At 41.5% G+C, this 20,877-nt stretch overlaps 2 protein-coding genes across 2 annotated transcripts in view; one reads left to right on the forward strand and one right to left on the reverse strand.

The window, feature by feature from the left end:
- The window catches only part of xpot (exportin, tRNA (nuclear export receptor for tRNAs)), a 33,142-nt gene extending 30,147 nt beyond the window's left edge, over window positions 1-2,995 (forward strand). Inside the window, exons 24-25 of the mRNA XM_077232044.1 lie at window positions 1,376-1,432; window positions 1,537-2,995. Of these exons, the coding sequence (XP_077088159.1) occupies window positions 1,376-1,432; window positions 1,537-1,563 (84 nt within the window). The 3' untranslated portion in view covers window positions 1,564-2,995. The remainder of the gene's footprint in view (window positions 1-1,375; window positions 1,433-1,536) is intronic.
- rtcb (RNA 2',3'-cyclic phosphate and 5'-OH ligase) lies at window positions 396-20,707 on the reverse strand. The gene is made up of 12 exons (XM_077232047.1): window positions 20,277-20,707; window positions 20,041-20,119; window positions 19,714-19,781; window positions 18,886-18,985; window positions 18,292-18,448; window positions 16,711-16,867; window positions 15,171-15,330; window positions 13,481-13,656; window positions 12,550-12,738; window positions 11,859-11,969; window positions 10,576-10,695; window positions 396-3,312 (listed from the first exon to the last, which is right to left on the reverse strand). Exons 1-12 carry the CDS (start codon window positions 20,367-20,369, stop codon window positions 3,205-3,207), a joined length of 1,518 nt encoding a protein of 505 aa, XP_077088162.1. The 5' UTR covers window positions 20,370-20,707; the 3' UTR covers window positions 396-3,204.
- Between the last annotated feature and the right edge of the window lie 170 nt (window positions 20,708-20,877).

Below are 20,877 nucleotides of genomic sequence, written 5' to 3' on the forward strand. Positions count from 1 at the left end.
TCATAAAAATAGAAGTTATGCTTTTCACCATTACATTTGAGAAGACTATGGTCACACACACACACACACACACAAACAAACTCAAAGCTCTTCGCGACAACCCGCAAAAATTAAAGTTCGGTGTTACTTTAAGAAATTGTTACAAAAAATATATACAGAATGTACCTCTCAAAGTAATAATATAATTATTAACCCTAACCCTAAAATTCTTAAATCTTTTTTAAGAAATATATTAAAAAAAAAAAGTATTTAAAAAGCAAACCTCTGTTGTGGAGCACTTTAAGTTTTCATTTGATTACATTTTAAAAGATTGATTTAAATTGCTTTATGCCTTCATTTCTTAACCATTGTTTTTGACAAATACAAATTTGCATTAAATCACAACACAGACAACATTTCATAAGGCCCTTTTAATGGTGTAGTTTTAACAATTTATTAAATTGTTAAAAGTTTAATGAATTCAATTGATTAGAGTTAGACAGACATGCTTTTTAAATATTAATCACCAAATTGACATACAGTGGATAGTATAAGTGAACACACCCATGCTAAAGTTGACTAAAAAGAGGAATAAAAAAAATCTTTTAGAAATTGATCTTGATGCCTTATTTTTTTTTTAAATCAGGAAAAATCCAACCTTTAAGGACACCAATTTCCCTTGTGAATGAATAATGTATCGTAAATAAATGTTCTTCATTAAAATACAGTGCATATGTCAGGACACACCTATGTTAAATTCCCATAGAAACAGCAGATTTTTATTTTTAAAGGCCAGTAATTTCATGGATCCAGGATAATATGCATCCTGATAAAGTTCCCTTGGTCTTTGGGAATAAAATATCCCACATTATCACATTCCCTTCACCATATCTAGAGATCGCCCTGGTGTTATTTCAGTTAGCCTAATAGCCGGTATGATTTGCATTGAGAGATGATCTTATGGAAAGTTCCCCACTGTATGCTAGGCACTGTATTTAAATGTTTTTTCCTTGGGGAAAAAAAATGTATGTCATAAAATAGCTTGAATGTAACTCGACACCCTTGCCTCATTTAGTATGCGCGGTTCTATGAATATGCAAATGAGCCCCGCCTCCACTCACTCACTCAGAGATCCACTCGTTGACGATCACACGTTGATCTGATTGGTTACAAGGTAGCATATGCTTAAAGCATATTAAAAACAACATTAAACGCTTGATTTTAACCACAGGGGGACCAACAACTAGATTTGAACACTTTTTTTTGTTACTTGCTTAAGTTACGGCAACAATATGTTTTTGATGGTATTAGTCCCTAAATATCGGAAGAGCAGTATTATGATGGCACTTTTATTTTAGTCAAATATCTGATTTATTTAAACTTTTTTTCTTCTTAGGAACTGTGTCAAGTGCTTCAGCAGCCGGACGTCAAGGTCCTGAAGAACTACATGAAGGTATTTCAGGGGATTTATGGTTGAAACACTTAATTCATGTTTTTTTTTTTAGAGAATAAATGTTGGATGTGACTTTTAACATGCTGTGTCCTGTGTGTGTTTAGGTTTTCTTCCAGCAGGCCAAACTTTAAAACTGGAATTGTCAAGCGGAGCGTTTCAGGGGCTCGGCAGTCGACGCCACTTACAGACCACCATAATGACAGAGCTTAGCATAGGAGCTACTTTTGCACTTAAAGAAGCTTAACCACGGACACGGACGCCCAACAGGAGTCACGTAGGGATTGGCTGTCACGTGACAGTGACCACGCCCCCACACTGACCTTGGCCCAATCAGAGTTGTGCTCTCCATTAGAGGTTCAGCCACCTGGACTGGTCTGCGATTGGATGAGGCGGAGAGTAGGTGGGGTTTGTGAGGGTGGGCGGGGCTTCAGTCCTGGACAGAATTTCAAGGGAAAGTCTCGAGTTTAATACTTTTCCTTTGAAATATACAGGAAAAAATGCTAATTGTTTGGAAATATGACTTAAATGTTACAGAAAATTACTAGAATGAATTTAATGAAATGTTTATTTTTTGTGTGCGCTTGAGAAATCCGGATTTTTCAGTTTAAGAAGGGTCGATTTAATTTAAAAAAAATTTTTTACTTCCAGAAATGAAGCATAGGTTTTAGTTTGACGTGACTAGGTTAACAAATGGAAGTGCTCTTGATGTGGGCTCAACCTGGCAAATCATTTTAGGTCTTTGCATTTATTTTCAGTTTATTTTTATTCCAATTCTCCAAAACTGTTAATTTATCAGCAATCCCCCAGTTTTCCATAAATAACGTGTACTTTGGCATTCCCATCAGAGCTGTACTGTAACTGCATATCGTGTCAGAACAAACTGAACACTAACTGTTTATCCGCTCCGTCACAGTCTTGCGATTCGCTGTCGTGTAATGCCTTTAAAGCCCATTTGAAATATGCAATACGTGTAATGTTACTGACTGTGAAAATGCTACGAGGTGGTTTTGATCCTTGGATCTGCAGTGTGAATGTTTCGTTTGGGTTACGCTGCTAGGAATCATTTTGTTGGGAAATTTAATTTAAACTCTCATCATAGAGTCTTGTTAGAATGACATTTTTGACAATCTGTGTTGGATTTTGTGAGACACTGCACATGTATTAACCCCTTTCATCCCTGGATCCCACTTCAGATACAAACCCATCAAAGGACACATGGAAATGTTTGGGCAAATCACACTGGCTTTAATGGTTGAGATTGAGAATCATGATGGGGAAAAAGGTATCCCAATATAAATGGATGAAGCACTTTGCCATTATGACTGTTAAAGATTGTTTCTCTCATAATCCATGAGTCTTTGCTTCAGACTTGCTGTGATTTACCCAACACACACCTGTTACTCAGTCCCGCTCATCAAGCCCACTGTTTATGCCAAATAAGAGGAGAGAAAGACATGTAAGGTAGACTGTAAACTTGATTTATTTTTGATATGCTGGGACACGCCCCTCTCACTCCCTTTTGTGGATCTTTTGTCATGACCAATAAAGTATTTACTAATCTCAGTGTGCTTTCCAGCTGTAGTTGATTCAACACAAATTAATCAGCTGTAAGTGAAAACCTTTTACCTTTAACCCCAAACGAAACACAAATAACGCTGACTTGAGCCACTCCACCTTCATAAGTGCAGAAATATGAGAAGCAATCGAATCTTCAGTCTTTAACGCCATAGGAAACGGATTGCGTTGAGTATTAGGCCCTTCGTCACGATGTTTTAACCTTTAATCACAGCGATGGGTCTGAGTTTGATGGCCTTTTTACTGATGCCGGCGTCATGGCACGTGTCCACCACATCTGTGACGTTCTTGTAGGATTCAGGAGCCTGATGTGCAAGACAACAACACGTGTTAAAAGCGTGCATTGTGAATTAATGTTTTTTTCAAACGGCTATTCTACTTTCAGCTTTTTCGGATGCTTACAAATTAGTTGATTAAAGAGGTCATGACATGGCTTTTTAGTTTTATTATAATATGTTCCTTGAGGTTCACTTTTAATGTTAAACATTTTTTTGCACCAGAAAACATGTTATTTTCACTGTTTTCCACTGTTATGATTGGCTAATGTCACTGCACAGGAAACATTACCCATATAAAACGACTCGGTTACTAACGTAACCTCGGTTCCCTGAGAGGAGGGAACGAGTATTGCGTAAGTAGCTTACGCTATGGGAAAACTCCTTTTCTCGAGAATATTGAAGTCTTTATGTAAAACGCATTGCAGCTGCACAGCTGACAGCAATGAACGAAGGCAGCTCGGTCATTGGCTGTGCTGCGGCAACTTGCTCGAACCAATGACGGGGCGACTCTGAATGCGCGACCAATGAGCGCGCTTCGCGCCCGCGCGCGTCAGAGCCCGCCAAGATGGGCGTGGCCAAGAGCTATATATTGGGCGCCCCGTCATGAGAGTTCTTTAGGTTAAAACGACTGAAGCGAACTAACCAAGCACAAGCACGGCAGCTTACGCAATACTCGTTCCCTCCTCTCAGGGAACCGAGGTTACGTTAGTAACCGAGTCGTTCCCTTTCGAGAGGTCTCTCCTATTGCGTAAGTAGCTTACGCTATGGGAACACCATGCAAAACGCCGTGCGTGCTGAACTTCGCCTTATGATAGCCAGAGGCAGGTGCCTGAGCTAAAAAAGCAAAGTTATCATCCAACTAGCCGGCAGAGGCGAGCTTTATATGTGGGAAAGAATACAGAGCGGCTAGAAGGCGCTCAGTGTGACACAAGCACATACATAATCTAGATACGAACTCGTAGTTCAACTAGCATCATGCTGATAGTACATTGGAATGCAGTGTCGGGACCTGTAGGTTGTAGAACCTGATAAATGTGGACGGTGAGGCCCAGCCTGCCGCCGCACAAATATCCTCGATCGGTATCCCGCTCGACCATGCCCAGGAAGAAGCCACACTCCTGGTGGAGTGTGCTTTGACTCCCCAGGGGCATTGAAGTCCCTTAGCTTCATAAGCCAGCGCTATAGCTTCAACTATCCAGTGAGAGATTCTCTGCTTTGAAACGGCGGAACCTTTCGTACGGCCGCCAAAGCATACAAACAGTTGTTCTGTCTGTCTGAATAGGGCAGAACGCTCCAAATACACTCTGAGAGCCCTAACGGGGCAGAGTAGATTAGCGTCGTGTTCGTCTGCTGGGGACGATAGCGCAGTTAGGGAGATAACCTGTGCTCTGAAGGGAGTGGTGAGCACTTTAGGAATATACCCATGTTTCGGTCTAAGGACGACCCTGCAGTCGTTAGGTCCGAATTCTAGGCAGGCAGCGCTTGTCGAAAGCGCGTGCAGGTCGCCCACTCTCTTGACCGAGGCGAGTGCCAGCAAGAGCGCAGTCTTGAGCGAGAGCTGTTTAAGGTGCACGGTTCGGAGTGGTTCGAACGGAGGCCCTTTAAGAGCGTCTAGGACAGTAGCTAGGTCCCAGATCGGCACTGAGGGGGGGCGTGAAGGGTTCATCCTCCTAGCGCCCCTTAGGAAACGAATAATTAGGTCGTTTCTTCCCAATGGACGTTCCATTACAGGGTCGTGTGATGCTGTGATGGCCGCCACATATACTTTGAGCGTGGAGGGGGCGCGGCCCGCCTCCAGAAGCCCTTGTAGAAAAGCGAGTACGTTCGTAATCTCGCATGTTTCAGGGTTCAGGCCCTTGGCATTACACCAGACACTGAACACTTTCCATTTCTGGGCATATAAGCGTCTCGTGGAGGGCGCCCGCGCCTCAGCGATGGTTTTTAGTGCTCCGCTCGTGAGGTTCCTGGGAACCCGTTGAGGGGCCATGCATGAAGGGCCCACAGATCGGGGCGGGGATGAAATATCATCCCGTTGGCCTGACTGAGGAGGTCTGGCCTCAGTGGAATCGGCCGTGGTGCAGATTGCATTTGCATCAGATCTGGAAACCATGTTTGGTTCTTCCAGAGTGGGGCTATCAGCAGCACTGCGTCTTTCTCCTCTCTGACCCGACTGATGACCTGCGGTAGCATCGCGATCGGGGGAAAGGCATATAAGGGACGGCTCGGCCAGCTCTGGGCGAGCGCATCCATGCTTTTCGTGAAGAAAAGAGGGCAGTGCGCGTTCTCCTTGGAGGCGAAGAGGTCGATCTCCGCTTTGCCAAAGGTTTTCCATAACCAGTGAATCGTCAGCGGGTTGAGAGCCCATTCTCCTGGGAGAATTTTGTCTCTGGATAGCATGTCCGCCCCCTGGTTCAGGGCACCTGGCACATGCGCTGCTCTCAGCGAGCGCAAGTTGTGCTGGGACCATAAAATGAGTCTCCTGGCCATTGAATGCATGGAGCTCGACCTGAGTCCACCCTGGCGATTTATGTACGATACTACCGTCATGTTGTCCGTTCGGACCAAGACGTGTTTTTTTTTTAGCTGTGGGAGCAGGGCTCTGAGAGCCAAAGCGACCGCTTTCATTTCCAGACAGTTTATGTGTAGGCGCTTCTCCGGGTTTGACCAAAAGCCGGAGACAGGCCTGCCCTCGTAAAGGGCCCCCCAACCTATTTTGGAGGCATCTGTCGTTATCATCTTTCTCCTTGTGTTCACACCCAGACTCACGCCTGACTGGTACCAGTCGGCGGCTTTCCAGTGCGTCAGGGCTTTTATACAGCCGTGGTTCGCTCTGATTAAAAGGTGGCCCGAACGCCACGCGTGAGTAGGGACGCGGCTCTTGAGCCAGCGTTGGAGAGGGCGCATATGCAACAATCCTAGCTGGAGTACGGCCGATGCTGAGGCCATGAGACCGAGCATCCTCTGAAACCGCTTGACGGGGGCGAGCGCGCCCGCCCTGAATGATGTTGCAAGGCGCCGGATGGTGAGCGCGCGCTCTGATGAGAGACGCGCTGTCATTTGCATCGAGTCTAGAACTATTCCCAGGAAAGAAATCCTCTGGCTGGGAGATAGTATGCTTTTTGCAAAATTGATTCTTAGACCCAGGCATTCTAAATGGCTGATAATCCAAGATCTGTGTGTTATTAACTGACTCTCTGATTGTGCTAGAATCAGCCAATCGTCGAGATAATTCAGTATTCGCACTCCCCTTCGCCTTAGGGGGGAAAGTGCTGCATCCATACATTTCGTGAATGTACGGGGAGCCAGGGACAGGCCGAACGGAAGTACTGTGTACTGGTACGACTGTCCCTCGAAAGCGAATCTCAGAAACGGCCTGTGATGAGGCGCTATTGGAATGTGAAAGTAAGCATCTTTCAGATCCACTGAGAGAAACCAATCTCCTGGGCGTACTTGCGCGAGGATATGCTTGGTTGTTAACATTCTGAACGAGCGAATCATTAGTGCTTTGTTCAGGTGTCTGAGATCTAGGATGGGGCGGAGACCGCCATCCTTTTTCGGGACGAGAAAATAGCGGCTGTAAAAACCTGCCTCGCTCAGAGAGGGGGGAACAGTTTCCACAGCACCCTTTTCTATTAGTTTGCGCACCTCGGTGCGTAGAACATGTGAGCACTCTTTTCTCACTTTCGTCTCGACCACAGTCGTAAAACGTGGTGGTCTGCGAGCGAACTGGAGCGAGTATCCGTGCTTTACTATATTCAATACCCATTTCGGCATATCTGGAATATTCTCCCATGCCGCTGCGTGTACAGATATGGGCTGAATACAGGCTAGGGGCGGGCCGCTGTGACGCAGGGACCCGGCCAGCGAATCGCCTGAGCTCATAGCTCTCAGAGGCGCGGGCGCGCGCTGAGCAGCTGAGTGAATGGGCGCGTGTGTGATTACAGCAGCGCGCGCTGTGTCTGTAAAACTCGCAGCCTGGGCTGGGGTTGTGTTTGACACTGTAAGGACAGTGTTTATAAGTGGGGGTGCATAAACAGTGGTAGGCACACGCGTCACTTTTATAATGTTTCCCGCTTTTACTGGGGATGAATTTATAACTGTGTGAACAGTGCTTGTGTGTAGTGGTGCGTACATGACCGTAGGCACGTGATCTACATTCATGGGGTGCGCAGCTTGAGCTGGGAATGAATTTGGCACTGTTTTGACAGTATCTGGGAATGCACACCTTGTGGACATGTGAACCCTTAGTGACACAGGCAGAAAAAGACTCTTTTTGTGTTTTCTGTGCGTCGCCGTAAAAACGGCGTTTGTTTGCAGGTGAGCGAGCTCTGTGACTGGCCCATTGACTGCTGTATGAACATATCCAGCCGCCTGTAAGGGGACTGGGTAATGCTTGAGCTTTTGCAGAGAGAGTGGTCCGGCTTTTGCGAGACACGCACTCTCTCTTTTCATTCTTGTGGCTAGGACGGCTTTCGAGGCTCGGGGTTCAGCACAATCTTGGGCCGAGGACCCCGTCGCTCAGAAGGCGGCTTGCGGTTGTGAGAGCGCGAGCGGCGTCGAGCGTCAGCCTGAGGCGCGGGCTGAGAGGCGGTGGGGGCTGTTCTAGCCCGCTGCGGCTGCGGCGGCCTCTGTCTGCTCTGCGATGAGCTGGAGCGCTTGGGCAGGAAATGCCGCATAGCTTGTGAAGCATTCTGGGCCTCAGTGAAGCGTTCGGCGAAACCCTTAACCGCCGGTCCAAACAGCCCGCTGGTGGAGATAGGCGCGTCGAGAAATGGCGCCTTATCCGCGTCCTTCATCTCAGTCAGAGTCAACCACAGATGGCGCTCGAGAACAGTCAAATTAGCCATGGCACGGCCGATAGACTGGGCGGTGGCCTTCGTGGCTCGCAGGGCTATGTCAGTCGCGCTGCGTAGGTCCTTAAAGGCTTCGGGTTCGGGGCCAGACTCGTCCATAGAGCGGAGAAGCTTGGCTTGGAACACTTGAAGTACCGCCATAGAGTGAAGCGCTGATGCAGCTTGGCCGGCGGCGGCGTAGGCGCGACCGGCGAGAGCTGAAGTAGTGCGGCAGGGCTTCGAGGGGTGGGAAGCTTTGGCTTTCCATCCGGTGGTGGAGGGCGGGCAGAGATGATTGGCCACGGCCTCCTCGAGGGGCGGTGTTCCCTCGTAGCCTCTTTCCTTCGCGCCGTCCACAGAGGAGAGCGAGGAAGAAAAAGAAGGCTTTAGGCGCGCAGAGTGGGGGGCTTTCCACGACTTGGTGAGTTCGTCGTGAACTTCCGGGAAGAAGGGAGAAGGCCTTTGCCGAGGGGCCTGCACGACGCGCAGGAAGGCATTTGAAACAACGCCTTGGAAAATTTGCTCTTTTACAAGTGTCGCAGAGCGAACAGATGTAAATACTTGCGTGAGCAGTACGCCGGATGGCTCAGTAGGATCGCGTTAGAAGGCGGCTGAAGGTGCCGACGTCCTCGTAGCAAATCCCGCTGGTATGCTTTTCGACGGCGAAGCTTCAATAATCCGGAGGATCCAGCGAAGAAGGTGTTCGCTGAAGGAGATTAAATCTAAAGAACTCTCATGACGGGGCGCCCAATATATAGCTCTTGGCCACGCCCATCTTGGCGGGCTCTGACGCGCGTGGGCGCGAAGCGCGCTCATTGGTCGCGCATTCAGAGTCGCCCCGTCATTGGTTCGAGCAAGTTGCCGCAGCACAGCCAATGACCGAGCTGCCTTCGTTCATTGCTGTCAGCTGTGCAGCTGCAATGCGTTTTACATAAAGACTTCAATATTCTCGAGAAAAGGAGTTTTCCCATAGCGTAAGCTACTTACGCAATAGGAGAGACCTCTCGAAAGGGAACCATCATTTACAGACGAAACTTATGAAATCATTTACTTGCAGTTTGTGATGCAGCTGCTGTTTATAATAAGGATGTTTAAATGGTACAAAAACCTCTTATATTTCAAATGATAAAGGCAAATTTGATTTCTCATGTCATGACCCCTTTAAAAAAAATACAAACAGATGAAATTTCCAATTTAATGGCAATTCTACTTGATCAAGTCTTCAATCCCAGGTCTACTAATAAAAATTACAACGATAAATCAATTTCTTCCTATTTAGGTCACAAAACAAGTTGAATATAATAGCAGAAATATTCAATGCGTTTTATTCTAGAATGATTATTGAAAAAATAAATATGAAAATATAAATCGTGTCATTTAAAAAAGCAAACTGCTGACTTAACGCTACTCTACTAGCTTAACAGTTAAACAAAATAAGGTCTCAAAGCATTTTATTGTGATTTAAAAGAAAATACAACTATCATACAAATCTAAAAAATAAATAAAACAACCGTTTCTGCTCTTTGGAGTATACTTAGAAATCTGCTAATACAGTGCTTAGCATAAGTGAACACCCCCATGCCAAAGTCAACTAAAAAGAATTAAAAAAAAGAGGAAACAGCCAAACTTTAAGGACACCTATTTCCTTTGTGTATGAATAATGTATCGTAAATAAATAAATGTTCTTCATTAAAATACAGGTTGCGTAAGTCAGGACACCCCTATGTTAAATTCCCATAGAGACAGCAGATTTTTATTTTTAAAGGCCAGTAATTTCATGGATCCAGGATAATATGCATCCTGATAAAGTTCCCTTGGTCTTTGGGATTAAGATATCCCACATCATCACACACTCTTCATCATACCTAGAGATCGGCATGGTGTTATTTCAGTCAGCCTAATAGCTGGTATGATTTGCATTGAGAGATGATCTTATGGAAAGTGTGATGATGTGGGATATTTTAATCCCAACATGTCCTGACTTATGCACTCTGTATTTTAAGGAAGAACATTTATTTATTTACGATACATTATTCATTCACAAAGAAAATTGGTGTCTTTAAAGGTTGGATTTTTCCTCATTTTTTTAAAATTAAGGCGTTAAGATCAATTTCCAAAAGATGATTTTTTTATTCCTCTTTTTAGTCAACTTCAGCATGGGTGTGTTCACTTATGCTAAGCACTGTAAATGATAGTTAACAGTTAAATTATTTTATTAAAAATATTTATATTTAATTATACCAATAAATGCTCACAAATTCTTTCGTTTTGTTTAACTGAAGCATTTTAAAAAAGTATCTCATTTAATGTATTAGAATACCTATCTTGTAAAATCTGAAATGTCTTATATTCTGTTTTCGCCATGAAAAAAGCCTTGTTGCTGACATGGCGTAAATACATAAAATATAATTGTAAAAAAATAAACACTAAATTTGCACTGAGAGTGGAGCGGTCTCACCTCCTCCATCACCAGCTTTGGTGACGCGACTCGAATGGCGATGCCCATGTCTGCCAGTTTATCCAGAACATCCTGGAAGTCTATGTTGCGTCTGGATTTGGCTCTGGATAGAGCTCGACCCTACAGCGTTCACAAACACATCAGACAAGCACATACTTGGAGCCTATTTCAAAGTTTGCGTTCCTGAGTAAATGAACGGCCAGAACACACAACCGTTCCGGTTAGAACGGTCTGTGTTAGCGGCCGCTAGGTTAATAACTAACTAATGATCTTTACAATGGAAGTGAATCAATCAAAACTAACTTTAGCTGGACAATAACTTTATTCTAGATCTTCTGTAAAGCCTAACAATCTCTGTTACTGTAATCTATCACTGTAAAGCTGCTTTAAACAATTCAATTCACATTTATTTGAATAGCGCTTTTAGCAATGCACTTCATTTCAAAGCAGCTTTACAGAAAGTGCACGAGTTCTAACCGAGTGTTTCATTATATATCATAGCAATTACTTGGTTTTGTTTAACTCTGAAACATGAAATGTGGAGTTATCTGCTTTTGCCAAAGAATTACTGGTGGAGTTATTTTCTTTTGCTAAATGAACTTTCAAAAAAATCCAGGTAACACAAAATTAAAGGTATTATTACTTATTTAAAACAAACCAGCTGCTGTTTAATTGATATTACTTGGAATGCACAAAATTTTTTTTAATAATAATCACAAAATTGAACAAGAACAAAGTTATCCGTTTTTTGCAAATGGACTCGTCTGTTGTAAACGTCCTATTTGGGAGAGGGTGTGCGATTTTCAAAGAGTTTAATATAAAGTTAATGTTTTATATTTTGGTTGCATTTGTGAGTTAATAAAAATGTAACTGGTTGTGTAAATTTGGCACATAATATCTAAATATCGATAAATCAATTGATATTGCCCTGAATTGAATCGCAGAGCAGAATTTTGTTTGAGGTATTGGCAAATATCGTATTGTTGGCTGAGAGAATCGATATCATATCGTGATAAACTGTCCGATTTACACCCCTAATGAGTCCATATTCTGTTATCAGAGGAAACTATAAGTTCTGCATTTCAGAAATGTGTACAAATACAAAATCAAAGTTAGCTAAAAATTTAATTTATACAATGTAATAATTTAATGCAGATACAACAAGCTCATTAAAGTAATGAATACTTGTTTGCTTACAAATGATTATGACATTTTGAAAATATAGCATTGGTGCATGTCAACAATCTATATTGTGAGTTGACGCGTAAACTAGAGTCACTCACCGCTCCGTGACACGTGGTGCCAAACGTCTCGGTCATGCCCTGCTCTGTGCCCGTCAGCACATAACTGCAGGTGCCCATGGTCCCCCCGATCAGAACCGGCTGACCCGTGAGCTGTAGGAGAGGAAAACACGTTGAAAAGAAAGAAGGTTTTGCACATTCACAAGGAAGAAGAATTTAAATAAAAGCAGTTCACTTTGATTTCTGGTTTGATTTGGTTCATAGTCAAACCAAAAATGATTCCGACACCAGATATCATTTTTACTAGTGTGTGCAGGACACTAAGTTCATTTATGTAAGTGAGGATAGCAAAATAAAGTAAACTGTGACATATTATACCCATAATTATTCATATAGTGACTACCAGTAAAAGTTTGGAACAAAAAATGATTCCGAGACTTCGTGAGCTGATCATGTTTTGCTGAAGTGTTTTTACTTTAATAACTAATGCAGCTTTTTACACACAGACTGAACAACATGAAGCATTGCTTGGTGATTGGTTGAGCTAAACTGGTATTATCTAATTGTGTAGTTAAATTTAACAGCTGACCGATATTCAACATAATTCATGTGTGAGAGTCTAACAAAACCAGTGAAATATCAACTCCCTCATATTTTATTACCGTTTTCTAGCGAATAAACAGTGATAATGTGAGAAATGTAGAAGGTGTCTGAATAGGGTTTGCTCACACACCTGATAGTCGACAGGTATGAGCGGATGATGTGGAGGAAACGCCCGCGTCGAACCCTTCCGGTGCACGAGAAGCGTCTTCTGTTTGCCGTCCACCATGTGCTCCTCCACCTTGGCGATGTTGTGAGAGACGTCGTAGATGACGTGCATGTCCAGGTCGTCTGGGGTCGTGGTGAAGACTTTAGAGAAGGCCTGCGGTGAAGGTCAGTACGGACACGTTCAACAGCGAAGCTTGCGTCACATGCTTCAGAACGACATTATGCTGATGTTCTGTATGCATAAAATAGCTACATGTGTCGTGTGCAATTGGAGCACACTGTATCCCACAATGCAATAGTAACACTATCAAAAGTTAAAGTCCCCCTGTGGTTTTTAATGTTTTTTTTTATATGAATTTACACATGATTTGTGTTAAAGCACAAGTCGACAGCATTGCTGAGTATTTCCTCCTTAAAACTGCAGTGAACCAAAGACAGTCTCAAAAACACGGTTTGAAATCGCCGGTGTTTCTGACGTCACAAACTACCTTGTAACCAATCAGATCAACGTGTGATTGTCAACGAGTGGATCTCTGAGTGAGGGAGTGGAGGCGGGGCTCATTTGCATATTCATAGAACTGCGAATACTAAATGAGGCAAGGGTGTCGAGTTACAGTCAAGATATTTTAAGGCATAAAGACTAAGGAAAAAACGTTTAAATGTTGTTTTAATGAATAAAATGATTGACTACAGGGGGACTTTAAGCAAATGATGCGTCTGAAAGTTCATAAAGTGATAGTAAAACCAATACATATGAATGGAGCGGTTTAGTCTTAACGTGAATTTCGGATTTCGTTAAAAATATCTTCATATGCGTTTCAAAGATATAGAGAACGACATGAGGGTTTAAAAACAGAATTTTAACTCTCTTTATTGTGACCAGTGTTTGGGCTGACCTGTCGGGTGAGGAAGGTCATGGAGGATCGGTTGACCCAGGCGTAGTTCCCGGCGGCCGCCATGCCCTTCAGATAATCCTGCCCCTCGGGGGACGAGATGCGAGCGCAGGCCAGCTGACGGTCGTTCACCGTGATCTGATCTCGCTTCATCGCCTTCTCCATGGCAACCAGAGCATCTAAACATTACAAACATAAAAAATTTCATATGCGTTTTTTCGTATTCGTCATTCGGTGGCTCTGAATTATCAAAACACCTAAAAATGCGAAAAACGCAGAAAATCGGTACTGTTACTGTACTGTCCTCACTTATGAATCAGTCAGACGGCCAATTTCAGTCTCTTTTTAATGATAGTTCATACGCATCTGTCAATCATCCCCGCTTGCTATTTGTGGAATGAACCCAGCGCTATGATTGGTCGAACTCCTCTTCTTTTGCTGTTGCTTGATTTGAGGACTGCGTGTGAACAGAGAGGTGCGTCACCAGGTTTTTGCGTAGTTTAGAGTGACAAATCGTACCAGCGAACTTGAAGGTCAAAATGCGTACAGGTTGTCAGGTCTGCAATTATTTTTATGACGGACGAAGTTTCGGAGGCAGTGTGTAAACGTGATTGACAACAAGAGGTCGTATTTATTTTTTAACGTGTGAAAGTTTCGGATCCTTTAGATTAAACTGGGAAGGCTCATAGCTCTCTTACATATTAGTTTCATTGCTTCTACTGTTCTTGTTCTCATTTGTAAGTCGCTTTGGATAAAAGCGTCTGCTAATTTAATATAAAGTGAGCATCAGTTTGTTTACAATTAAGTCAGCATGAAATCAAAATTGACGATTCTTGTTTTTTTATGGAATATTGCCGTTTTCTAAAAGATTTATCCATGCACTTTTTTTTAAAATTCATGTGCCTCAAAATCTTGAACAAAATAACTTCCACTCCCTCTTGGGAGCGACTTCTCTTCTGATGACGAGGGCGGGGCAACCTGTCACTCACATAAGATCCACCAATAGAAGGGTGGGAAATAAAGGGGCGGGGCCTGGTTGAGTTAGTTAGTAGTGTTGAAACTTATATAAAGTATAAAAATATAAAATAGGGCTAAATTGCCATGGGTTCAAGCGCGAAAGAAGTCGATACTGGCGCGCGTCTTTCTGTGCGTCGTGTGTGTGTCAGGAGGAAATTCACTGAGCGCGTTCTCGTTTGTCTTGTCACGCATGAGTGGTTTAAAAGCACTTGCATGAATAAGATCATATAATGCTAGCTAAAGGATGACAGAAAGAACGAATGCTAAGTTAATTGCGTTAAATATTTTAACGTGTTAAAGCTGGACAAAAATTAATCGTACGCGTTAATGGTTTATAGTGGACTCGATTTCATGGTAGGACTACAGAATGTTGTACATTTAGCTAACAGTCTGAAGGGGCGGGACATTTCCCAAACACACTCAAAGCGCTCGACCAATCACAACACACTGATCCAGCCGACCAATCAGAGCACAGTGTGCTTTTCAGAAGGAGGGGCTTCATAGAGACAGGAAGTAAACAGGGCGTTACTGACAGACTGGGAAGAGAGGAGCCGCAACAATGGAGAACATGAGGAAAATTATCAACATTCAAGCAAGAAAACCTGTTCTAGTAGAGCCTGAAAACAAGAGTATGTGAGAGCGTTATATGGCCGCTTTAAATTCAGTTGATGCTCACCTGTCGCCACCTGGTGGCCGAGGCCTCGACTGCCGCTGTGGATCATCACACACACCTGCCCCTTGTGGTCAATGCCCATCTTCTTTGCGGCGTAATCATTATAGATCTCATCCACCACCTGAATCTCGGCGTAGTGATTTCCTGCACCCAACGTCCCCAACTACACCACAGCAAGAGAACCAAGACTTTACACCAGTGATGCTCTCAGATTTCATTCAGGCAAAAGCCAAAACACATTTAATAATCAATTAATGAATCAAATAATACAAAATTGCTTTATATAAATAAGGCAGATTTTATATCAACTTAATATGTTTCTACTCCAACTCGTAGTTGAAATATAAACATTTAAATGGTGCAGTTGTAATAACTTTTAGATTTATTCAAACATACATTAAATAATGAAGACAACCGGTTAAGTAAAAATGTAATGAATATTTTATAGTGTTATTCTTCTCTAGTTTATAGAGCTTGGATGGCTCTCCTGAAGTAAATGTAACGTTACGTGACATTCAGGGTTTGAATTAATTTTCACTCACCGGCCAATTTGGCTAATTACTAATTGTTTTTAAGTTGCTGGCCGTTCAGAACTTTTACTACTGGCCGGTGTTTTTACTACTAAAAAAAGATTAACTACATCAAAGCTTATATATATATATATTATAAAATTTGGATTTCATACATTAACTTCTTATTTAACTGAATAACTGTAACTTATACATTTAAATACATATTGACTATTTGACTGACAAATAATGTTATGAAACTTGACAATGAGTTGGCAGATTTATTTAAAGAAAATGGCTAATGGGACATGGGACTTTTATTTTGACAATCTCTCGATCCTGGCATCTCCTCACCATAAATGTGTTTTCGGTGGACAGATTAGTAGGATGTTGGAAAATATCAATGTATTTTCTGTTCACCGAATGCTTTTTAGTCTTCGCTATTGCTTCAATGCAAATGAACAAGCGAGCCGTTATTTGTTGTGTAGTGACGTGTGTGTTCAAGTAAAGCCAGATATGAGCAGATTCTGTATAATACGCTGTATTTAGTATATCATGATGACTCACGAGTATTTCTGCTAAATCTGTGCAGATTTGTCTCACACGAACTTCCCAGCAAAGCGAGTAAATATAACAATTAACGAGTCAAATTGGCTCGTGATTTGACTGCGTTTCCCCAACACTTGATTTTAACCCGGGTGTTAATTTAACCCTGGTGACATAGTTTAATTTTAATTTTATTGTAACCTGTTAATTAAACAGTGATAGTACAAAAGATGATCAAAAATAATCATAGTAATAATAATAAAATATTAAAATAATAAATAAAAAATTTGTTTACGTCTCTCCGCAGCCGAAACCTGATCGATCGATTACATGTTTCTGTCGGTTTCAAATTCTTTTTTTTTTTAAATTCCAAATATTTTCGTTTATTGAAATTTCAGTGCATCGCTACTTTATACAACCGTAAAACACACAAGCACAGCGTCTGATATTAATGTTTTGCTGCAGTTTTTGTAAATGTGTGTGTGTACCTGTGGCAGTCCTCTCTTCTTGGCTTTGGACGAGACTTTGTTGGGATCGGCTTGCAGCATCCGGCCGTATTCCTCACAGTGTTCCTTATCCTCGGCCCAGGCGTATCCCTCTCTCAGAGACCAGTCAACACCCATCTCTAGCGCTTCCTCCAGATCTCTACACACACACACACACACACACACACACACACACACACACACACACACACACACACACACACACACACACACACACACACACACACACACACACACACACACACACACACACACACACACACACACACACACACACACACACACACACACACACACACACACACACACACACTAAAGCCTGTGCCATTAGAGCTATGTCCTGAGTGTGAAACTCTATTATTTTAGCATTATTTATATACTACTTAAATTAAAGTCTCAAATCTATGTTAGACTTTTTTTTAATCAAACTGTAAAAAAGCATTTTTTTTTTTAATTATCCGGCGGAGTTTCAACAGCTCTTGGGCTTTTGTAAAAACTACAGATTTTATAAAACTAGTTTCCCTTGAAGAATCTCTTTTTCTGATTTTTCTAGTCATGTGGCACTGATTTAAAAAAAAATATATATATATATAAAAAAAATTTATCAGTATATATATGTACCGTATTTTCCGGACTATAAGTGGCACTTTTTTTCATACCTTGGCTGGTCCTGCAACTTATAGTCAGGTGCGACTTATATATCAAAATTACCAAGATTTACTCGTCACAGGATCGTTGACGTTCCCAGATTATTATTTGCGAGTTTTTCATGTATTTGTGGTATGACGTGAACGCATCATTCTCCGTCTACAGCCACGAGAGAGCGCTCTATGCGCTCTAGACTACAGCTAGTTTTACCGCTGAAAAAATCTCTCTTCAGAGATGTGGAATAAGATCGCGGGAGCTTGGTGAAATTGCTTTACCGATAACTGTAGGACTCGCTGTCTTATGTTTTTTTTTATTTATTTTTATTTGATCCTATTCAGCCTCTCAGGTATGTTCTTTATGCTATTGTGTAGCTAACTGTTGATGTGTTACGTTAACAACATACCGGACACATATTCAGCCTGTTGTTCTTTGTGCTATTGTGTGTAGCTGAATAACTTAAATGCCTTCTGTTTTAATGAATTAAAGTCTGTTTAAATAACTTTTTCTTGGTCTTGGATTTTGTTAAATAAATTTCTAAATAAATGCGACTTATAGTCCAGTGCGACTTATATATGTTTTTTTCCTCGTCATGACGCATTTTTGGGCTGATGCGACTTATACTCCGGAGCGACTTATAGTCCGGAAAATACGGTATGTTTATTAAAGGAATAACATAATTAGGATTATGTATTAGGAGTATATATTCCTCATTGTCCTGGAGAAACTACATTATTACTAGGGATGCACCGATATTAAAATTTTGGCCAATACCGTTCACCCTTTATATTCGAAAGCCGATCATTTATATACTGGCCGATAAATGAAAATCCAAATTTGTATATAATTTGAGTAAAAATGCACTTACGACGAGTAACGCTAGATACAATTTAAGCTAAAACGGCTTGCCATATTTACTTTGCTCCCATGGGAATGACGCCCTTGGACCCGACTCCGACGGGGATGTGGTCAAACATGGACTGGGCCAGTTGCTCCTTCACCGGCTGCACGTCACACTCATCCAGGTTCGTTCGCAGGAGTCGCACGCCACAGTTAATGTCAAACCCCACTCCACCTGCACACACACACACACACACACACACAATGAGCCCTTCAATTTAAATTTAGAAAGTTAATTTCAAACCCTGAGCGTAACCGATCGATCGTGAATCTGAAGAATCTTTTTTGTTTGTTTTTCCATTGAACAATTTGTCATGTACAAAACAACATGGCAACAAAAATATATAATTACACTATGACAATAGGATCAGGAGCAAAAGTGCATTGCAGAAAAGAAAGAAAGAAAAGAAAAACTGGAAAATGATGGTGGCTAGGGTTAGTCGTATTATTATATTGTAGCAAAAGTTTTTTTTGCATTTTTATTTTTCATAATTTTAATGAAAGAAAGAATCTCATTGTGAAATACACAGAAGTTCGGTTTCACTTTCAGATATTCACATATGTGTTTATAAAATGTAACTAGAATAAGGATGATGCGGATCCAGTACGTACCGGGAGAGACCACCGCATCCGGATTCGACATGTCAAACGCAGCCATGTTTCCGATGGCAAACCCGTATCCGGAGTGGACGTCGGGTAAGCCGATAGACCGCTGGAGAACAGATGTACAGGAGGAAACCGTAAGCAGCAACAAATGCAGTGAACATGAAGCGTCCCAAAGCTTGCCTACTCTTTTGCTACACACTCAAAAGTATGTACTTTTTCTTCACAAAAAGAGTTCATACTTTTAGGGCGTAGTATAAGTAGGCGAATTGGGACGCAGCAACTAACTTTATATACGGTGCAGTTTCAGATTTAAAACTTTGCAGGATGTTTTCATTCACTTAGAGAGATGTTACACACTACATGAAAGGTCATTTTCTAAAATCCATAATAGAGACACTTTAAAATGATGGGGGGGGGACTAAAATGTATACTTTCTATTATCCGAAATTTTTATCTAAAATCCTGATGTTAAGTAAAAAAATATCCATGTTGTTTATCAACTAACCATCGGTTCAAATGCACCCGCATTTTGGTAATTAATAAAATTGACCTACGAAAGTTAAACACCTTATTAAAAAAATGTCAAAGTAGTAGCTTTATATAGTAGATATTTATAAATGATAGTTATTGATTGATTGTTTAACAAATAAGTTGTATAACTTCAAAATTAGTAATTGTCAGATTTATATTTATTTTTGCTAGGGACTTTTATTTGGACAATCTTGAGTTTCTGCGCTACTTTGACATCTGAAAGGTAAGATAGAGGTTTATATTTTTTACTGAAAGCAAGGTTATGCATTTCATGTGATGATAAATCCTGCTAATTTAACTCACATGTACGATTCCCGGCAGGGCGGCAACGTTTCCGATTTGCTTCATGGCCGGTAAGAAACCACCAAACCCTGTGAAAACAGGTCAAGAGTATCTTTCACTAATATTGACTCACATTTTATATGTTCTATTCAAATGAGCAATTGCAATTTATGTTGGCTTAATTTCTAAGCCAATCAGCTTTGAGATTAATCACCATGTTACAAACTTTGATTTAGGGCAAAAAGGTCTATGTAAATGAAATTCTTCACACTACTGTTATAATGCAAAAGCATATTCTTATTTCCAGGTTGTTTGTACAAATGGCTCAATAAAACTTTGTGACGTCACCTCCACCGCGACAGGCGTTTCTCAGCTCCTCAAACATCAGCTTCTCCAGTGGATCATTGACATAGAAAATACCCTCCACCTGAGGAACAAACATTATTCAACATCTAATTCAATCAGACACAAAGTGCTGTACTGTAAAGTACTAATTAACTGAGTACTACTAATTAGATTCTCTATATGCGTCACTGAATCATAAGTGTAACGTTACACGTTTGCGTTTCTGACACGTGATTTACCTGCATATTAGGCACGAAGCCCTTCTTAATCCGCCAGCAGTTTTTGTGGACTTTATCCAGATACTGAAGCTCATCGTTATACGTGCGACTCATTTTAAAATTGAATTAATGAACGCACTTTTAACAGTCTTCTCCGGTTCTTCCACTCCTTCTTCTCTTGGGTTTTAAATGGACTGTCGCGGGTTTGTTCATGATGTTCAGCGCCGCCTAACGCTCCACGAGGTCATTGCAATTAATGTAGTTAATGGAGAATAATGTATAAACTTACAGTACAACAAATGGGGAAGTGAACATTGGGATAAAGCTGACAAAGCACTGTAAAATATCGAGTAAATTAATAAAATAATAATTAATTTTAAATTATATTTAAACTGACAGTGAAAAGCACTGAAAATGCACCCTTTCAACGGACCCTTTTCACCGACAATGATGACGCGTTTTAACCATAGACAGTAAAAGAAAGGTTTTAACGGTCATCTGTATCGTAAATCCTGCGTTTTATATCCTAAGTTTTTTATATTTAATTTTTTTTTAATTTATTTATATATAACACTATACTTATTACATTTGCATCAAATTACTAACAAAGACGACCTTGTCG

This window comes from Siphateles boraxobius, unplaced genomic scaffold (genome assembly GCF_051911475.1).
Source record: "Siphateles boraxobius isolate OS27281-9 unplaced genomic scaffold, OSU_SipBor_1 162, whole genome shotgun sequence".
Classification (NCBI taxonomy): domain Eukaryota; kingdom Metazoa; phylum Chordata; class Actinopteri; order Cypriniformes; family Leuciscidae; genus Siphateles; species Siphateles boraxobius.

Coding starts and splice junctions, on each gene's coding strand:
- rtcb (XM_077232047.1), bottom strand. CDS start 20,369: ATGAGTCGCACGTATAACGATGAGCTTCAGTATCTGGATAAAGTCCAC. Junction 20,120..20,276: donor GCTTCGTGCCTAATATGCAG/GTAAATCACGTG, acceptor TTTGTTCCTCAG/GTGGAGGGTATTTTCTATGT. Junction 15,331..16,710: donor AGAAGAGAGGACTGCCACAG/GTACACACACAC, acceptor GCTGTGGTGTAG/TTGGGGACGTTGGGTGCAGG.